We start from the raw sequence: 19,892 nt of genomic DNA, 5'->3' as shown, positions 1-19,892 counted from the left end.
GATCACCATGCATGCTAACTTCACCCTTGAAGATCAATCACATCCGGGTCAAGCTGATGATGCCAGCTGTCTCATTGATCCAGACTTGTACCTCGGGCCTGAGGATGATGTCATTGATGTTGATGAGTTGCTGGACTCTGCTGATCCTCCCACTTTTGCTCCGGCTACCTCAGAGGTGTCTATTTCATGTGGGTCCATTCATTCTGGACCATTATGGAGACTGATCTTATCTCCCAAGCCGACAAATCATCTACCGAACTCCCTGCAGACCAGCCGGAGCTCAATATCGAGGATGTACGGTTGATGGTCCGGGAGCTCCATCCTTTCGGAAAATACCAACACCCAGAATGTGAGTATCTGAAAGCAGAGCAGTTATCTTTGAGCTAATCTTTCTGGAAGACCAATCCGTCCAAGATCGACTCCATGAGTACAAACGCCGTACTGGAGGTCTTCCTGACCCTTCCATCCAACAACTAATCGAGGCCGAGCGTCCATTCCGAACTGCTTGGGCAGAAACATCCGACAAACTGAAAAAAGCTGATGCAGACCTGCAGAGGTTGCAAAGAGTTGAACAGATGAGCATTGAAATGCTCAGGGTAGTAGATTCCATGATTGAACACTTTGAAGAACAACTGACCATGTAAATTACTGCATTGCAACCTGTGAATTTTCATTGACATCCCCACATCATGTACACTACCGAATTTTTCAATACATGTCCCCGGGTGTCGAACGGGACTCGATACACGATGGTCGGGATTCGATAATTGGGACTCAACACTCGGGACTCGATAGTCGGGACTTGATGTTTGATATTCGGGAGTCGATAATCGGGACTCAACACTCGGCACTCGATTTTCGGGACTCGATGTTCGATGCTCGGGACTCGATGCTCAATAGTCGGGACTCGGTGTTTGACGAATCTCGGGGTTCGGGACTCGAGGTTCGATAGTCGGGATTCAATGTTTGTGACTCAATAGTCGGGACTCAATAATCGATATTGACTAGTGGGGACTCTGCATATCATATTAGGTCTGATATATGAAAGTTACACATTGACATGTAAATACAAGCAGGTAATGGCAGGCAGTGTAGTATCAGCCCATTACTTCTTTCCCCTTGCTCTCGTCACTCGAGTGCTTGTGTCCAATGGCTGCTGTGTTGACTTACTCCGGGTTGTCCTCGCCGATGGCTCAATCACCGCTTTCTTTCCCCGCATGTTCTTCAGCGCCGGCGACCTATTGACTCGTTCTGTTGCACCATCCTCCTGAACATTGCGAGTGACTCTCGCAGTCAGCCCAGTCAGGAGGTCGCCCATTCGCGATGTCAGCAGTGCACCAGTCTTCCCTGCATTGACCGGGCGAGGCTTTGGAATTGCATGTGGGACCGCTGTCCCTTCATGTGCTGTCGAAGGACCAGGCTCTGTTCTGGGTCTCTTTTGCGGGGATCTACCTTCCTCTGTGTCATCATCAGCATCATCCTCCATGTGATGAGTGTCGTCCTCGGGATTGCTCTCTGGATCACTCTCGTGATTGGCCTCGGGATCACTGTCAGTTTCGGTCGATGAATTCCGAGGCCTTCGGATCATAACTCGTCTGGCATTACGAGTCCGATGAGAAGGTGAATTTCCGGATACAACCGAGGCTACCATGTCCCCATCTCTGTTCCTCCATGCTTTGAACAGGAATGTTGGACCTTCGCCTTTCTCCTGCCGAGCATACCAGAAATTCAGTAAGGCGGTCGTGTCCCAATGTTGCAACTTCGAAGGCTCCTTCAAGTCCACATCCGCCGGAAGATACGTTCTTGCCACAAAGTCATCCTGACTTTGTACGATGGCGCTCCATGGCACAACTGCCTTGACAATCCCAGAACAGATACCTGTATAAATGCATTCAACAAATGTTTGGGTGTTGCGACGACGGACTCACGATAGTGCGATGTGAGAAATGCTCTGACGATGGCTTTCTTCTCCTCGAGTTTCGTCTCGGTGATGTCAGGAAGCACCGGCATCCCATCCCCATCAATTTCGAGTTCGAAAGCAGGCTTCCTGATTCTCTTTCGACCTCCATTCACCTGTCGCCCACCATCTCGTGCCCCAGCACCTATCATGACAAAGATCAACCAATTCATTCCAGTAGCCAGAGATCAAACACTCACCGAATTGTTCCTGCGCGTACTCCTGCCAAACTGGCTCGATGTCCTCCCAGTCCTTCGTCTTCATGAAACTTTCCCCATCTCCTAATGCCTCGTTATCATCGTGCCTGCATGAAATGTATTGAGATCGAAGATCTGCGATGACAAAATTGACTTACATCCCGAACAGCACCTCTCCCTGTTCATTCTTCCATGCCGACATCACAAACACTCTCATCCCGCATTGCCTCCACATCTCCTTCGAAAAGTGCTCCATATACGCCGGTCCCTTCTTACAAGCCACTTGTGCTTGTATCTCGGGAGGAGGAAAGTTGCTGGACCATTCTTCAGCCGTGTCTTTCGCCTTCTCCAACTCATCATCGGACAATTCAGCCATGACTCTTTTTACAGCCGCCTGATAATGCTTGAACATACCGGGACCTCCTGGCTTTGCCCCGGACTCGTCCTCAATCCTCTTCAGCACCTCCTCCCGTTTCTGCTGGTAGATCACCTGCCTAGGAGTCCATTTCCTCCCATACTTTATCATGTCCTTCCTCTCCTTCTTTTTCTGGTTGTTGAACAACCATGTCTTGTACATCTGAGAGTTCATGGAAGAATAAGATGTTAAAATTTTAGTTTTGAATGAAGCAAGGATGAATCACCTGCTTCCTCTTCTTCCATTGTGCTTGGTCGACCTTGGGAGCAAATAGCCTGGCAGCCCTAGCTATGGCAGTGAAAACTGCCCTCTTCTCAATCCTTTTCGCCGAAGTCCACTCAGGAAGGTAGTTCTTCAACTCCGAAATTTCGTTATCCGTGAGCTTCTGTGTCTGTGGTTGACGCGCCCTATGTCTTCCAGAAGTGGAAGTCAACTGAGTGGAATGACCTGATCTTGCCATTGTGAATGAGATTGCAGAAAGGGCTGAGGATGAGCAAGGTGGAAGTAATAACGGTGACAAGTTCAACTTTGAGCAAAGCCTAACAGTTGGTTAATCGACCCATAGTGGACGCAATTCCATTATTGGAAATGAATTTGTAATGACGCATCAAGCCCGCATAAGATCACATTGCAATAACAATTTATTCGCATTCCTGAGCTCGTGCTTTGCTTGCAGCCTTAGAAAATAACATGAAGATAGGTAGATGCACCCCACTGCAAAGATCCCACAGGGTAGAAGCAAGGGGAAGCAGAGGTAGGAAAATTTGGGTCAAGGTCCCACTTGCAAGCACAAAAAGACGTGCATACAGGTCCATGCCTAGCTCTCCCCCAGAATCACCAACACTTCGGCCTGTTGAGGCACCACCTCTTTGGGAAGACATTCCTGATAATACTTACAAGCAAGACCAAGGCTCATTTGAGCCTTTGCAACTCCCAAAAACCATGGCAAGTTCATGTAAAATGTTGCATTGCAATTCAAATGATAGCTAAGTATAACAAATCCAGAGTCAGAATGACTACCTCAGGCAATGGCTGCCAAGGCAGAAATCATATCTGCATCACCTCCTGGATCGAGAAGCTCCACCAGAAGATAGGAGATGCGTCGTCTGCGACCAGGATGGGGTCTACAAATGTCAAGATTGTCTTGGGGAGCCACTCTATTGCACTGGCTGTTGCAGAAGTCAACATCTTTGCAATCCCTTCCATTGGATCAGTCAATGGAATGGTCAATTCTTTGAGCAAAGTTGTCTCGCTCACGTCGGACTCGTCATACACCTCGGTCATGAGGGCAAACAATGTCCGGTACTTACGGATAGGTGGGACTTGTTCGAAGAAGACGAACCGGAAGACCAGCTTGAGCCTGAAGATCTACCATCTGCTTGTCATTTCCAGCTTCATAATCCTGCATTAACCATGTCTGTATTGCATACTCCCCCAACATCCCCTTCTAATTCTCAGACTTCCAGCAATGGGTTCCGACCCCTCACACTCACTCAGGCAGATATTGCAGCTACAATGTCAATGGCTGCATCTCGCATCCGAGCGTCCATCTCTCAATATCAGATGGAGGCTGCCCACACCCAGGAGCCATCTGCTACTCGGATCACGCACTTTAAAGCCGGGCTGCAATGGGAGATAGCTGTAAGAGGCTGATGACTGTGGTGGTCGATGCTGACATTTCCAACAGACTTTTGTGACTCCCATCCTGCAGTACTCAGCTGCAAGGAACATCATTTCGGTTGTTCCGAGCCCGGTTGCTCATATTCTTCAGTTGATTCCGGAGCTCACCTGGAACATGGTTCCGGACCACATCTTTTCATCCCACCTATGCCAGTTTCAAGACGTTGCAGATCTGGGGGATCCCTCCCGCATTGTATCCACCTATGGTACTCCATGGTGGACCGGATCAACTGCCATCCCGAACGAATTATGGCCATGGGATCAGGTATTCGCTAATTGTGTCTGTCACTACCAGCATTGGCTAGTAAGACTTTTACAGAATTTCCTTGAGTGATGACTAATCCTTTCTAGTCTGGCGTTGAGGACGAACGTCTTGTTGTTCCCGAGCAGGTGGATGAAAGCTCGGTTGCAACGCTGAAGGCACTGAGGTGGATGAGGGAACGCCTCCTGACAGTGATTGAGGATCAACAAGCTGGCATCCGTGAAAAGATGGCAGAGATTCAGATGTACACCGCCGTCCTAACCAAATTGAACCCAAGGGGACCAGAGTAGTTCTAGTCCTTCAGTTCAGAATGTTGATGTCTAAATTCTGTACATGATGAAATAAGTACTGAAAATTACATACTGACTTTCGAATATCTGACCTATTGCTATATGCTGAGTCCTGCATACCAAATATCGAGCATCGAGATCCAGATATCTTGAGTTCCAAATATTGAGTCCCAAACATAGAGTCCCGGATATCCAGTCCCGAAGCCCAAGATTCGAGACGAGACTTGAAACTCGAACATTGCTATGAGTTGCGAGTTTTGAGTCCCCACCGAGTCCTGACAATCGAGTCCCACAGCCCGACTATCGAGTCCCAACCATCGAGTCCCAACCATCGAGTCCCGACAATCGAGTCTTGAAACCCGAGTCCTGACAATCGACTCCCGAAGCCCGAGATTTGAGTGCCGACCATCGAGTATCGAGTCCCCAATATCGAGACCCAAAACCCAAGCAGCCCGAAGCCCGAGATTCGACACGAAACAAATCAAAACTCCAAACACCACGACACTTTCTTGAATCACCGAGTACCGAAACCCGAGTACCGGGTACCGAGTCTTGAAACCCGAATCCGCACTATCGAGTCCCAACTACCGAGTCTTGAAACCCGAGTCCCGACAATCGACTCCCGAAGCCCGAGATGTGAGTGCCGACCATCGAGTATCGAGTCCCTATTATCGAGACCCGAAACACGAAGCCCGAAGCCCGAGATTCGACACTCAAAACAAATCGAAACAAAACTCAAAACATGACACTCATCAATTTTGGGAGTTGTTTTCTTGAATCACCGAGTACCGGGTACCGTGTACCGAACCCCGAAACCCGGTACTCGGTAGTCAGGTGAAATCGAATATCGAGTCCCGACTATCAAGTACCGGGTACCGTGTACCGAAACCTGGTACTCGGTAGTCGGTGAAATCGAATATCGAGTCCCGACTATCAAGTACCGGGTACCGTGTACCAAAACCCGAAACCCGGTACTCGGTAGTCGGTGAAATCGAATATCGAGTCCCGACTATCAAGACCCGAAACCCGAATGTTGAGTATGGAGTGCCTGACATCTAGTATCATGTATTTGAAGGTGGGTACTAACACAGGTAACTACCTTTCTACTTCTTCCAATCCAACCTTGCCCATCCACACGACGGAATCCCAGCATAAACATGAACAGCATCCCTCATATACCATGCCCAGGCAATCCGATCCCCTTCCACTGCATGCACCGCGTGTCTGACAATCCTTCCCGAAAATGCAATCATGCACCCCGGATCGTACCTTAACTCCAGCTGCAGGCTTGGCATACTCATCCGAGCATTAGAATAATTCCCCACGCTAGTGAGAATATCGAAGCATTCGGAAATCGATGAGGGGTCTCGATGATTCGGGGTTTCCCGATTGCATATGATGGTGAGGCTGTTAAACACCGTTGCCCAGTACTGGAGAGTCTCTGACATCTTCGGCAGCTCCTTGCTTCGTGCCTTTTCTCCGAGGCTCACAAAGGCTTGCAACCCTGCCCAGTACTGCTCAGGATGCATCACCCTGAGTGCCGCTGTGGCAATGGCTGCTGGCCTCGCAATGGCTTTGAGGATGTTCTCGGAGGATGGTCCCTTCAATGATGCAGATACCTCCGGATCGGACTGATTCTATGGGATTGGTGAGTTTAACTACCGAGATCGCCATCTCATCAGATCCTACCTCGTGCCCCTGCTGAAACCATGCCGGAGATAAATTAACGCATCCGGGAGTTAGGACATCATTTTCCGAGCTTGGTGTGAACCACTGTTGATTAGTCCGCCAAATCCCATCGAGCTTTATGCTTTGTTCGAGCATGGGAGCTAGCAAATCCGAGGCCGCCCAAATTTCATTCTGTACGTACCATTTGATGTTCAATATCCATCCAGTCACAATATATATAACACACCTGGGTGGCATCGGTCAAGGCGTCTGGGAGGTACCATGCGATGATGGCACCGGATGCATCAAGAATTGTCGCGGGTATGTCGATCAACTTTGTGCCCTCATGGCCAGGAGGACACCTCTCAAGCAACTTTTCCTCTCTCTCTTCATTACGCCCCGTGTCCTTTGGGGAGATCAATTTGCTATATCTTGCAATATCAATCGGCATCTGAACTGTGATGAAGCAATTTGACTGATAAAATGAATTTTCCGAATCTGCAGGAAGACTCACTGGGATTTTTATATGCCTTTATGAGCCGATCAACCAATTGATCACAAGCCATCACCAGATCAGTGTCTAGGTTTGGAGAAGGTATAACTGGGTCTCCTCCTGTCTTCTCTGCATTGAATTTCTGTTCCGTATAATCACATGCCACATGAGTGACAGTCAGGGCCCAAGTGTGCAAGAGGGTTATTTCATCATCGGAAGTGGAAGAAACATCCATGATTGAATTGATCTTGTGAGATCAGAAGCTGAATCCTGAATGTCCGCACTTTGGTGTTAAAGGGGGTGGAGATTGAGAGGATCAGATAAGGGAGCCTTGGATGATCTGAGCTTTCAAAGATCTATTTCTCTTATCATCTATTGCTCAATGAAATACCACATGATTGGAAGTCTGTTGGATGTCAGATACTCGTTTGTCGAGACCCGGGCCTCGGATCTCGGTACACTTCACTCGATTTTGATACCCGGGACACCATAGTTGGAACTTGTCTCGAATCCCGGGTCTCGGGTCTCGGGCATCGGGTCTCGGGCATCAGGCATCGGGTCTCGGGTCTTGATGGTCGGGACTCGATATACGGGACTCGTTGGTTGGGACTCGATACTCGATTGTCGGGATTCAATGGTCAGGCGTCGGGTTTCATGACTCGGTAGTCGGGACTCAATAGTCGGGACTCGATGGTCGATTTTCGGGATTCGATAGTTGGGGCTCAGATATTGGTACACTTCACTCAATTTTCGGTGGTCGGAACTTGGCATTTGGTAGGCTTGGATGATGTTGGCTTTCAAAGATCTATTATCATCCATTGCTCAATGAGATACCAGATGATCGGAAGTGTGCTGGACATCACATATTTGTTTGTCGAGACCTGGGTCTCGGAACTCGGTACACTTCGCTCGAGTTTCCACTTCACCCCTTTGCAAAGCTCCGTGCCATACCACATCATTAGATGACTTTGAATAATCACCTCCTTTGATTTGGATGATATACAACTAGCTGAGCTCCATCATGTCTACAATTATCATTCTCCTGGGCCCACCCGTCTATCTTATATACCCCCACGTCGGCCTACCCATCTATGCAATATATGTCTCCCGTCGGCCCACCTGTATATAATACATCTTTTACCGCTCCCTCGGCCCACCCGTCTACAAAATAATATTAATTCGTCGGCCCACCCGTCTAATATGATATATATCTGGGCCCACCTGTCTATGTGATAACAAGCACCCTTGATATACCCGGCTATTTGATACATATCTACCTTGGTACACCCATCTACATAATATCCAACTACCTCGGCCGATCCGTCTATTGAAAATTCATGTCCATCGGCCCACCCATCTACTTTACATATTCCCCACCTGGGCCCACCCGTCTCCATCGGGAATAATAACACTCCCAGCCCATCCGTCACAGTCGAGGATATATCTACCCTCGGCCCATGGTCCGCTGGCCCGTATCATACGGGATATTATGCACGTCCGTCCACTCGTATAATACGGAGATATGTTACTGCAATATGTGAGAAAGGGTGTATTGTCCATCGGAAGAGATGACAGTGTTAAAGATGAAGCAGATGATAGGCGTTAAACGACCCTTGGAAAGATGTAGATGATTAGCATGCTGCCTAAATGTGAAAAAGAAGTCACAAACCATACACTGAGTGCTGCATAGCCGTCTCCCTTAATTGAGGCTTCAAGCTGGTCCATGAGGAAGACAAAGTACAAACTGTTTAACGTTGTTCCAAAGTGACCATGCCATTCCGGAAAATGCTGGACACATAGTATCTTTCCAAATTGGGACGTTTGCGTTAGACGCGGTAACTCAACTCAATGACGAAGACAGGGATTTATTCACTCTCCATTCAATCACCTACTAGTACATCTACCATTCTAATTACCATGAACAATTGTGCTGATGCTAATGGAGGAGTCAGAAACCGAAACAGAGATGGACACCAAGATCACCAGGTGCGTTGAGGATTTTTAACATTGGCTACTCGCGAGTCACCAATATGAATCTATAGATCCCTCGACAATTTCTCCAACACTTGCCAAGACCTAGGAATGTCATGTTCATGATGACAGGAAGGCAACTGGTGAGTCAAACTCATTCAAAAGCTATGGCACTGACATTTTAAAGGAGTTGCTGTACATTACCTGGGCCGCTGCACGAATGTGTGTGCGCCAGCAACTTTATGAACCCACCTTACCCGCTTCTTCCCAATCCGCTGCCTCTGATCTGGCCAGACGAGGTGCGCGCAATGATGGTCTTGTGGATTGTGAGGGAATGCCAGGTCTTTGAAATGGAGATGCAGGAGCTTGAGTATCTCCTAGGACTCAGAGGTTAGTGCTTCCAAGTAAGCCATTTAGGAGTTATAAAATTCTGAATGGACTTACAAGTATCATCAGACCACACGGATAAAGAGGGACAAGGGCTCTAAAGGACTGACTGAGAATGAGATTAGGCAGCTCCATGAACTGGATACATACAATGTGATTATACCAAATACCCCACTCTGTCCCAAACAATGTTTTATGTTTCTCGTTGCCCTCCTTCTGAAGAGATAGGACACGGTCTAGTTGCAAATTGAGGACATTGAGGTCGGCGTATGAGGTAACAATTTCTTTTTCGAGTTCTGCTTCCATCCTTTTGCTTCTGTCTAACATGGCATCATTGTTGAGGGCAAGCGCGCGCTCTGCTTCCAAGTCTTCAGTGATTTTTTGCCTGAAGAGTCAAGCCACCAGAAAAACCTGGGAAGAGTGAGGCCACATGAGGTTCCGATATAACGCCAGTACACGTGAGATTATCGTTGAGGGGTCCTTATTCTTCTCTAACCACCCGTCGGTGCCATACTTGACTGTGTTTGCGTAGTGCGTGATGAAGCCTTGTTCAAACTGTGGATGGTGATTTAGTTGCATGACTCACCGAAATGTAAGGATAGCCAACGTTATAAGAATACTCTGATTTTCGTGCTCTCCCCCATCTTTAGCAACCCATGCAGACTCGGTAACCTTGAAGAAGATACGAGGAGGATTCCCATCCTGTCGCTTAATACAATATTGCAATATAATCGCATCTGTATAAAGTGGCAGGTTCTAGTATGGGTTTTTGGCGACCAAGAATAAGCTAAAGTATGTCTCCTCAGTGCGTTCCAGTAGGCGTACTAAGTAGGGTGAGCATGCCAAATGTGCACAAGAAATTGTTGACAGAAGAGGACTCACATGGATAGCTTTAGATCCATACTTCAGACAAAGATTATGCATGACACTCGCTTCTTTTAAAAGTAAAATATTCGCGCTGTCTTTGACACGATCGAACTTGGGAGTGTTCATCTTGGCGAGTGCATACAAAGGGACACGACAAATCTGACATATTTCATGTCAGCAAACAAAGGAAATTGAAGTGAAGATACCTCACCCCCAGAGGACATAACAATGTCTGCAGTCTCATCATCTTCTCGATGTACCCAGCCAGCAAGATAAACATCTTTCTTGGCTGATACTCACACCCATTTCTTTCATTAAATTCGGCCTATAGTGAAGCGGCGTGCGCGGCTTTTGTGCCTGGAGAGGACGAGGAGCTGGCATCAGGCCACTGGAACTGAGCTTGGCTTGTAAGCTGCCTTGAGGATGACTGAATAACTTCGTCGTCGGTGTAGAGACTTGCGTTTCTGCAGGCACATATGGGCATATTTTACGAATTCTGGCAACTGGCCTTCATGGCACAACTCACACCATCATCCACTATGACTTCCACCATGGAGCGCACCACTTCCCGCGAAATGCGCCATAGGCGCGACACTTTCCCGCACAACGCGCAGTATTCCCACGTGCGTGCCTTGCGCGCTTTCTCGCGCTTAAGCGCACTGCATCGCGCATCATCCAGGAGCATCCATCCATCGTCCAACCAGTCCCTCGGTATGTCCCTTTTCATTATCTGACCATATTTAGCATATTACACTTCCTATTTCGTCATGGACCCTTACTTTACATCACTTTACCTCACTTACATACTTAGAGCGCTCCCTATTCGGCTCCGAGCCCTGGGAGAGCGCTTAGGTAGAACTTACATACTCTCATGTTCATTTTACACCGAGAACTTTACCACCGTAGCTTCCTACCACTCAGTATCTATCACCACTTAGTTCCATGCAATGCATGTGTCCATCATCATTTTGAGGCCCTAGCATCAGTCTATAGCTAGTGGCACGATCAGTATCCGTCTAGATCCGCGCTTTTCCTCTTATCAGTCTCAGTATATATCTTTTACACCTGTGCACTGCTTGCACTACCTTCCCGCGCTCTGTGCACTTTCGCACTTCGCTTTCCCGCACGCACCTTCAGCGCATTTCACTGCCATTCACCAGGGTTGATTAGCATCATTCCGTGGATCCTTGCTTTCCTTGCTTCCCCTTTAGGGTCAAACGTTCTTGCATTCTGCGAGTATAGCAGCTAGGCAGAGCTGAGACTCACTTATACTGGTTGAGCACTTTTCTTATATGTGCCTGCCAGGTTGTGATACCCACATCGGGATATCCGGTGATAAGTAATGTTGTCAACCTCAGAGTGATGGTCATGAATAAGACGCAAAGTAAATTGTCAGAGAGAACATTGAAATATTTCAAACATCTGGGTATGCTCACGATCGACCTGCCATGTGTTTTCAGGTGTGGTGATCTACTCTAATCTTGATGCCAGAATGAGGCTGCGCGACTACCAAAAACTTGGACACATACTGTGTGTGAGACTAGAAAAAATCGCACCGCGAGTGTTCTGCATTTTCCCAGCTATTCTGTCTGCTAGGATGGTAAGCAATTGCATCCATTGTATGGCTATGCGGAAGTAGCGTACGTGTATGCTATTATCTCTGTTGTTGCATCTGTCTTGATTGATGTTTTCTTGCGGTCTTGCTGTTGTATTGCTTTGAGTCGGCCCTTGTCTTGACTGGTCTTGGTTGTTGTATGTGTATCTTAGTTCTTGTCTGGGGGGTGATGCGTTGGGCGAGGACAGGATTTGTTTTGACTTGGCTTGATTTTGCTTGATTTTGTCATTTTATTGCTGTTTTATTGCTTGATTTTGTCTGTCTTTGTCTGGGGGGTGTTGTGTCGGGCGAGGACAGGGTCTCGTTTTGACTTGACTTCATTTTGCTTGATTTTGTTGTTTTATTGCTGTTTTCTGGATCCTGGAGGGGACCTGTCAACCTTTTTTTATTCCAATTTGTGTCCATTGAGGATGAAATCCTATGTGGGACAGACCTGTTGACCTTTAAGGACTCAGTATTGAGTTATAAGGCCTGTTGGCTACTAGCAGCACCAGGCAACATCGCTTCGCATATGTTAATATTTGGTGTTCACCATGATCGTGAGTAGTATGAGCAAGAATTACTCACCATCCAAGTATCCATTGCCAATGGGTAAAAATCAGATTGAGTACTAGTATGCTTGAAAGACACACAGCAGATGACACAACAGTGTGTTCACAAGCCAAACATGCCCTCATGATATCATGCCTTGAGGTGGAGTTTGGGCCCATACAACTCTCTACAGCAGCTATCACACAATCTCTGAAATGTAACGTCAAACATATCACCTGAACATTGAAAGACCGAATGAACAGAAACTCACCTGGCACATCAGCCATGCACGCTAAACTCCTGGACATGAAGCTATGACTGGAGATCTCTCATCTTTTCATAGTCATTCTCATATGTCATATATGTGGAACAAATGCGAGGCTATGGAGACGAGTGTGTTGTCCTTGGAACCGTGCAAAAAGTTAGCACAACACCATCAGAGAACTTGATATCATGGTAGCCGTGGGAAACATAGGACAGCATCATTCTTCTCTCGCCAAATATTATATTTTGTGACATACATACCCATAGATGCCAGCAAATCTAGCTTAACATGAATGGCCCACAACAGGAGCTTTAGAAAGAGACATCGTCATAATCACACTCGTCATCCCAGTCACACCCGTCACCATCATCGTCCCCCATAGCCCCCTCATCCGACAGTTCTCCATCGCTAATCTCCTCATCATAACCATTGTCCTCCTCCTCTTCCTGATCATCGTCATATTTGTGACCTTTGTCATCGCTGGGCTCTTCACGGTCTGCATCGTCCTCGTTACTTTCAATCACATTGTCCATAGAATCAGCCAGTGCCGCTGATATGGAGCCCAGGCAATCCCTGATGATCTTCCGTAGTATTGGGGAATGACCGATACCAAAGTGAGTATACCGTACGAACATATCACGGTCGACAAAACTAGCTCAAAATGTGAGTGTTAATGCGTCAATAGAAGATCTACACCTACATCCCAACATAATACTCCTCCCAGTCATCCACCTCTCCTCCAGGGCGCGCCAGTGACTTTCCATAGCTCAGTGAGCTCACACTGCGTCCTGCGGCGAATGCAGGAATTAGATGTGCCCCCTGGATTACCTGTCCAGGATCAAGGAATCCAAAAGTGTCCTGGTCGGACTCCTCCACAAACGCAATCTTTGGAAGACGTGCATGTTTACTGCCAGACCTATGGCTCTGTATGGCTGCCAGCCATCTTACCCAGAGTACCTCAAGATGCTGCTTCACTGGTTGAGCCCCATTGCTGAGCCATACCTCCACATGGTAGATGCCCAATACCTGGGTATACCAGTAGGGGTGGCTAGGGTTTGTCTCTCCTGATAGTACCATAATGTCTCCGTGCATTCTTGGGTTGATCGTGTCGTATTCTCGCCTCAAATCGTAAGTTGTATAGTGCACCTGCATAGTTTGGACGGAGTAGATCATGTTATTGGGAATGATGACGGAGTTTTGTTCCTCATCTGTGAACGTGTGGTCGCAAAAGCTAACATCTAGCTCCTGCAACCTATAGATAATGTGGTCCCTCAGTTTTGGTGCAAAATTCTGAGTGTCGCCGTGAATAAATTATACCGTACCGCTAAAACAAGATGTTACTTTACCTTAAGGGCAGGATCACCGTTATTTTCTCTGAGAAATGCGAAAATATCGACTGGGTTGTTTTGAGTAGCCGTGATATGGTAATGCTTTTCGTAGGACACTGATGAGGGGGCATTGGCTTGTGTACTTCTAACTTCTGCCACCCGCCGTAGTACACGGCGCCTATGCTCATGTTTGGCCAACTGCGCTGGGGTATCCAGCTTGCTGGTCAGCGGATAGAAGGCCTTCAGTGCTTGGTGAGCAAGTTCTCCCTGACACGAATTAACTTTAGGTACATGGCATGAATGTAGACAGTACTTACGATCTGAGTAGTGAATGAATCAGTGGTCCCAAAGAGACGGATGGTTCTCACGTAATCCCCCATGGCGTGGAACTTGTAGGTGGCCAAGTTGAACCTCTTCGTCCTCGAGCCATTGGACTCTGGAATGCCGCCGCTGTTTATTTTAGAGTGTTGAGCAGCCCTTCGCTGGCGAGCTGCTCGTTCTTTGGGTAACTCCAAAGTATTGAAAGCCGTACAAGTGTTGTCCTGAAATTTCCGCAACGTCCGAGACAGTCTTCTGAACGACTCCTTGAGAAAATTTATTGTGGAGTTTGAGTGCATCCTAAGTTTGGCCAGTGCATGCCATTCCGCAAATTGATACAGCAGAGATTGTACAAGTACATCATGCTCAGCGGGAAACAGCTTGTCAAAGACTGGAATGGCACACTGACAAAGAAGATCTATCAGTGGGTCAAAGACAGGTAACTAGGGGTAACAAAGAAAAACCTGTAATATGTCCTCGAAATCATGCGCTGCTAATCTTTTCATATCAGACGTGTTGTTTGAGAACTTGCAAATCATGCCGTTGCCGAAGGTCGGGACCTGTCGAAACCTATGATAAGGTCGAGGTTGACGACTGTTAGCAGGCAACAGCACCCCTTACGAGATCCCTGTACCTGCTGTCGAGGGCTGCCACAAGTTCACTACCGCGAGGAAGGGCGTGGAGGAGCCTAAGCAGGTGTGTGAACAACGCCTTCCAAGTGCCCAGCTTGCACTCATGCATGAAATCAACTACGAGCATGCGGAATGAGTCGAAGCTGAGCAGTCCAAGTTTCTGGGCAAATTGATTCTGCGAGTAGACTGTGTGAGCTGATATAAAGAAAAAAAGTAGTCTCACTTACCAGAGTAGGCACCCAAGAGCCCTCTCCAAGGGTATGGTCTACCTTGACACCATCTACTATATTTCCATTTGCATAGATAAAATCACGAGCCTTGACTACCTTCGTCATCACATACTCACGAAGGTTGGCGATACGACTTTTCATGTCCCTTGAAAGCCCAAGAAGATGAAACATGCTTTTTGGTGTCAAACAGCGAGGACACGGACACAAGCCCATGTCTTTGATAGTCGCAATCAGGGGCCTATAAATTCATGAGTGATTCCATGTTTTTGACAAGGCGAATGGAGTAACACACTTTTCAGGATAATCTGCAGAATACATGAAAATTTGGGGAAAGACCCTCTGCACCACCCCGTCGGCACATTTCAGAACAATGCCGTGGCGGTATGCAGACAGAAAGTCCTCATCCAACAAGATGCCCCACCAGGAATGAAATAACTCCCTGCAACAGTGGGCATGAAGAGATGCCATGCCCGTTTTCGATATGCGAGATAGGCTACTCAAAATGTCTTTGATACTGTCAGGAAGCTGATATTGTTAATAGGAATAGACGGGCATGCGGAATTGAGGAGAACTTACTGAAGGTAAAACCCTACCAGGTGACATGCCCCTGACTTGGGTGACGATCGGGCATATTTCGTTAATTTTCCAAAATACATATACAGCGGCCAGGCCTTGGCAGTCCTGAAGTTTGCCAGATGAGTGGCATCGGAGAAGAACATCAGACCAGCGATGACACGTTCTAGTGAACACCCAGTTACCTTTGGCTGCCTCTGAATGTTGTCCTGAGCTTCTAGCCAGGCATCCGAGGTGTAGAGCTCGTCATGAATCCACTCTTTGTGACCGTCCAAAGGGTCCTTCCATAACCATTTGAAAGGAAAAAGATGGTATGCCCCAGCTTGCACGTCTGAAAATGCCACATGTATAACTTCGACAAGAGGTCGATAATGGAATCCATGGATAGTATATGGTTGAGGGCCGTCTTCCCTTGCCTTTGTGGGGATATTGATGGTGACGCCAGTTTGAACCCAGTCGTATGGGAAAGTAACTCTTTTCCTGCTCTCATCCACATCCAGTTCTCGCAAGTTCTGCCTCACAGAGAAGTTCTCAAAATCGTTGCAGTCGAAATCATCCGCCAGAATTACATCTTTGACCAGGTGCGAGACTTTAGTTTCCGATAACAGATTGCCCCCAGAATGCATCCAAGACATAAGCCGGTAGATAGACATATTAGAAAAGGGGTAAGGCGGTGCGAAGACCTTTGTTGGAGAATCAGTCCCTTGGGTACTGCTGCTAGTAGTTGTTGGAGACATTCTGGTGAGAAGTGAAGATTGGATCAACTGATCTGGTTCAAAGGAAGGACGGTGTGGATAGAGCCGACAGAGGCCAAACGAGTTGAAGGTGGTCTTGAGGGTGTCTCTTAGGGTTAAAATAACATGCCGAATTCTAGATCGGGGGGGTAGTGAGGCCATTTGTAACGATGGGATGCCCACACTATCAGAATGATTGAGATCATCTGGTGGAGGCTCAATATTATCGAGAGATCTCAGAATTTGTCTCATTGGGAGTGCGCTGCATTCCTCTGAAATGTTAAGAATAATAGGTGAACACCCCAGAGTGCCTGCTCAAGGGAACACGAACCTGAATCATAGTCAGTGCCAGAACCACTCCCCATCTCAACATCAACTTGATCAATTTGTTGCGTCGAGTCCGAGCCAAGGGTGTGCTGTGAATCTACAAGACTGGACGCACTGCATAAACCGCAAGCCATAGAAATTGACCCGAGGAGTCTGCAAGGGGTAATCGGTTTCAGATTTCGACGGTGACTCACTACATGTCCGATGACTGACATTCCAACCCCCTGCCAAAGTTGAGAGAACCTTAGTAGTACTGGAAATTCAGCAAAAGAGTCACTCACAGCGGCTGACTGGGAGGTGTTTGCTTTGGAAGAGTTCATAAACGCCTCCTTTGCACGATTTTGTCGCTTCCAACTCGCCAGACTGCTGGCTTTCTTGAAAAAATGACAAGATGCGCGGTGCCTACTGAGCCCTCGATTGTCCATGGTTCTCTCCCAGGAGCAGCCCAGAGCACTGCAAGACACCATCAGAAGGAAGAAGAATATACCGGCTATCCAAAGCGTTTTGAGAAAGCGCATGGCACTTGGAGCTGACTAGCACTTGGACGCCTTTCAAGTTGCACCTAATAGTAGTAGCATGAATGTATTTTCAGCAGATTTATGACAAAGCCAGCACCATGTAAGTTACGGTAGCAGACAGAAGCCATAGACTGCAACGAAGTATCCATGATTCATTGAGTCATACTGGTGTAAAAATGCAACACAAGACCAGTAACTAATAAGTTATTTCAAAAACCGTCCTGTGATATATGATTCCCTATCAACAAAGACAGACATGATTCAGTAACACTACTGGTATTGCGAGGGCGAGTTCGGAATTGTAACAGTACAACACATAAGATGCAATTGATATACTTCTTCGTGAACGGTCATCTGCGCTCTGGACAAGCTATGGAAACATGTGAGTGACCAGAAATAATACCTAAAGTAGCACATACCAGTCATCCACAGCACGCATCTCTTTAGCACCATTTAGTATGTCGAGTATAGCATTGGTTCGACAGATAGAAGCCTTGCTCCTGTCGCGGGCATCAGCAGGATAATTCCTACTTGTGACAGGATGACAAGACAATGCCAGGTCACATCGGCCAAAGATTTCCAGTAGAAACCGTACTTCCTGCTCTGCCTTCAAGAAGTCTATTTTTGAATTTTCACGCATGGAGCGGGCGAGAGCTTCCCACCTTGCATATTCCAAGACTTCCCAACATGCAGCGTGGTAGAGCATGCAGTGGCATTCACGAACGGCTTCCATGTATTGAATAACGTATTGGAGAGAGGTTGTGCTAAGCTCTCCCAGAATCTTGGCATACACATCGTTAACCTAGATGTGACACATATAATCAGAACTAGAAGATGTGCTTGAAACAATTCCCACCTTCTCGCTGATGACTTCTGATGCATCGTTGAAAGTGACAGATCTACCGGATAATTGATCAAAAAGATTTTGGTCTTCAAAGAACGTGGTGTTGTAATGAGGAGGATCGCCGTGTCCGTTCTCAGGAGGACTTAGAGTTTGCAGCCTAGCTCCGTTAGACGGACTGTTAGCAACAAAATCATGGTGTTCGCTCTCAGGAGAACAACATGAGTTATGCGGTCCAGCTCCATTAGACGGATTGTTGGCGACACTGAATGAACTCTTGGAATTAGGCGTTAGAGGAAACATATCATCATCTGCATCTGATGTAGTGTCTGCTGCTGTTATTTTCATATTTGAATCTAACCACCAGTGACAAATGATCATAAGTCATTCATACCTGATCCCATTGTAGAAACTAATGACGGAGAGCTTGGAGGAGAACTTGAATGATGGCTGGGAGTGCTGGGAGTCCCAACAGCGGAAAGATTATAAGGGCGTTGAGGAAGTGTGGAGGGGAACACATATGAACCTTCAGCTTGAAGTTCATTGCTGGAAGATGGTGCCAAGTTGAAGTTCATAATTTTTCAACTCGTGGTCATGGGGGTCTTGGGTTGGAGGTCTACTATGCACATATTGCAGTAACATATCTCCATATTATACGAGTGAACGGACGTGCATAATATCCCGTATGATACGGGCCAGCGGACCATGGGCCGAAGGTAGATATATCCTCGACTGTGACGGATGGGCCGGGAGTGTTATTATTCCTGATGGAGATGGGTTGGCCCAGGTGGGGAATATGTAAAGTAGATGGGTGGGCCGATGGACATGAATTTTCAATAGACGGATCGGCCGAGGTAGTTGGATATTATGTAGATGGGTGTACCAAGGTAGATATGTATCAAATAGCCGGGTATATCAAGGGTGCTTGTTATCACATAGACAGGTGGGCCCAGATATATATCATATTAGACGGGTGGGCCGACGAATTAATATTATTTTGTAGACGGGTGGGCCGACGTATTGGTATTATTTTGTAGACGAGTGGGCTGAGGGAGCGGTGAAAGATTTATTATATACGGGTGGGCCAATGGTAGACATATATTGCATAGACGGGTAGGCCGACGTAGGGGTATATAATATAAACGGGTGGGCCCAGGAGAATGATAATTGTAGACATGATGGAGCTCAGCTAGTTGTATATCATGGAGGTAATAATTCAAAGTCATCTAATGATGTAGTATGGCATGGAGCCTTGCAAAGGGGTGAAGTGGAAACTCGAGCGAAGTGTACCGAGTTCCGAGACCCGGGTCTCGACAAATGAATATGTGATGTCCAGCACACTTCCGATCGTCTGGTATTTCATTGAGCAATATATGATAATAGATCTTTGAAAGCCAACATCATCCAAGCCTACCAAATGCCAAATGCCAAGTTCCAACTACCGAAAATCAAGTGAAGTGTACCAATATCCGAGCCCTGACTATCAAATCCCGACAATCGACCATTGAGTCCCGACTACCGAGTCTGGAAACCCGAGTCCCAAAGCCCGAGATTTGAGTCCTGAAACCCAATGCCCGACCATTGAATCCCAACAATCAAGTATCAAGTCCCGACCAACGAGTCCCAAATATTGAGTCCCGACCATCGAGACCCAACACCCAACACCCAACACCCAACACCCAACACCCAACACCCAACACCCAACACCCAACACCCAACACCCAACACCCAACACCCAACACCCAACACCCAACAACCGACAACCGACACCCGAGATTCAAGACTCAAGTTCC

At 47.2% G+C, this 19,892-nt stretch overlaps 8 protein-coding genes across 8 annotated transcripts; 2 read left to right on the top strand and 6 right to left on the bottom strand.

The window, feature by feature from the left end:
* Positions 1-1,238: 1,238 nt before the first annotated feature.
* DFJ58DRAFT_847427 (uncharacterized protein) lies at positions 1,239-3,029 on the bottom strand (the record flags this gene model as incomplete). Its single annotated transcript, XM_041393454.1, has 6 exons — positions 1,239-1,366; positions 1,453-1,878; positions 1,929-2,102; positions 2,158-2,261; positions 2,313-2,731; positions 2,796-3,029. The coding sequence occupies 6 exons, from the start codon at positions 3,027-3,029 to the stop codon at positions 1,239-1,241; spliced, it is 1,485 nt and encodes a 494-aa protein (XP_041236472.1).
* Positions 3,030-3,694: 665 nt separating this feature from the next.
* On the top strand, positions 3,695-3,871 carry DFJ58DRAFT_620517 (uncharacterized protein; the record flags this gene model as incomplete). The annotated part of the gene is made up of 1 exon (XM_041381030.1): positions 3,695-3,871. A coding segment is annotated over one exon (177 nt), but the record flags the coding sequence as incomplete, so codon positions are not given.
* Positions 3,872-3,948: 77 nt separating this feature from the next.
* Positions 3,949-4,841, top strand: DFJ58DRAFT_820855 (uncharacterized protein). Its single transcript, XM_041391980.1, has 3 exons — positions 3,949-4,208; positions 4,255-4,559; positions 4,607-4,841. Exons 1-3 carry the CDS (start codon positions 3,983-3,985, stop codon positions 4,799-4,801), a joined length of 726 nt encoding a protein of 241 aa, XP_041236470.1. The 5' UTR covers positions 3,949-3,982; the 3' UTR covers positions 4,802-4,841.
* A 474-nt stretch (positions 4,842-5,315) lies between these two features.
* On the bottom strand, positions 5,316-7,197 carry DFJ58DRAFT_847425 (uncharacterized protein; the record flags this gene model as incomplete). The annotated part of the gene is made up of 7 exons (XM_041393453.1): positions 5,316-5,513; positions 5,671-5,856; positions 5,981-6,008; positions 6,071-6,438; positions 6,491-6,661; positions 6,717-6,925; positions 6,984-7,197. The coding sequence occupies 7 exons, from the start codon at positions 7,195-7,197 to the stop codon at positions 5,316-5,318; spliced, it is 1,374 nt and encodes a 457-aa protein (XP_041236469.1).
* A 227-nt stretch (positions 7,198-7,424) lies between these two features.
* On the bottom strand, positions 7,425-7,781 carry DFJ58DRAFT_847424 (uncharacterized protein; the record flags this gene model as incomplete). The annotated part of the gene is made up of 1 exon (XM_041393452.1): positions 7,425-7,781. One exon carries the CDS (start codon positions 7,779-7,781, stop codon positions 7,425-7,427), a length of 357 nt encoding a protein of 118 aa, XP_041236468.1.
* A 2,013-nt stretch (positions 7,782-9,794) lies between these two features.
* DFJ58DRAFT_868251 (uncharacterized protein) lies at positions 9,795-10,411 on the bottom strand (the record flags this gene model as incomplete). The annotated part of the gene is made up of 4 exons (XM_041394227.1): positions 9,795-9,875; positions 9,907-10,028; positions 10,203-10,346; positions 10,394-10,411. The coding sequence occupies 4 exons, from the start codon at positions 10,409-10,411 to the stop codon at positions 9,812-9,814; spliced, it is 348 nt and encodes a 115-aa protein (XP_041236467.1). The 3' UTR covers positions 9,795-9,811.
* A 4,276-nt stretch (positions 10,412-14,687) lies between these two features.
* Positions 14,688-15,211, bottom strand: DFJ58DRAFT_670400 (uncharacterized protein; the record flags this gene model as incomplete). The annotated part of the gene is made up of 3 exons (XM_041382858.1): positions 14,688-14,804; positions 14,866-15,051; positions 15,104-15,211. The coding sequence occupies 3 exons, from the start codon at positions 15,209-15,211 to the stop codon at positions 14,688-14,690; spliced, it is 411 nt and encodes a 136-aa protein (XP_041236466.1).
* Positions 15,212-16,837: 1,626 nt separating this feature from the next.
* DFJ58DRAFT_847422 (uncharacterized protein) lies at positions 16,838-18,674 on the bottom strand (the record flags this gene model as incomplete). The annotated part of the gene is made up of 7 exons (XM_041393451.1): positions 16,838-16,893; positions 16,935-16,983; positions 17,022-17,193; positions 17,228-17,302; positions 17,678-18,060; positions 18,115-18,455; positions 18,494-18,674. 7 exons carry the CDS (start codon positions 18,672-18,674, stop codon positions 16,838-16,840), a joined length of 1,257 nt encoding a protein of 418 aa, XP_041236465.1.
* Between the last annotated feature and the right edge of the window lie 1,218 nt (positions 18,675-19,892).

The sequence above is a fragment of the Suillus subalutaceus genome, assembly GCF_016647625.1.
Source record: "Suillus subalutaceus strain FC151 chromosome Unknown DFJ58scaffold_220, whole genome shotgun sequence".
Classification (NCBI taxonomy): domain Eukaryota; kingdom Fungi; phylum Basidiomycota; class Agaricomycetes; order Boletales; family Suillaceae; genus Suillus; species Suillus subalutaceus.
This window is presented reverse-complemented; position numbering and strand designations above follow the sequence as displayed.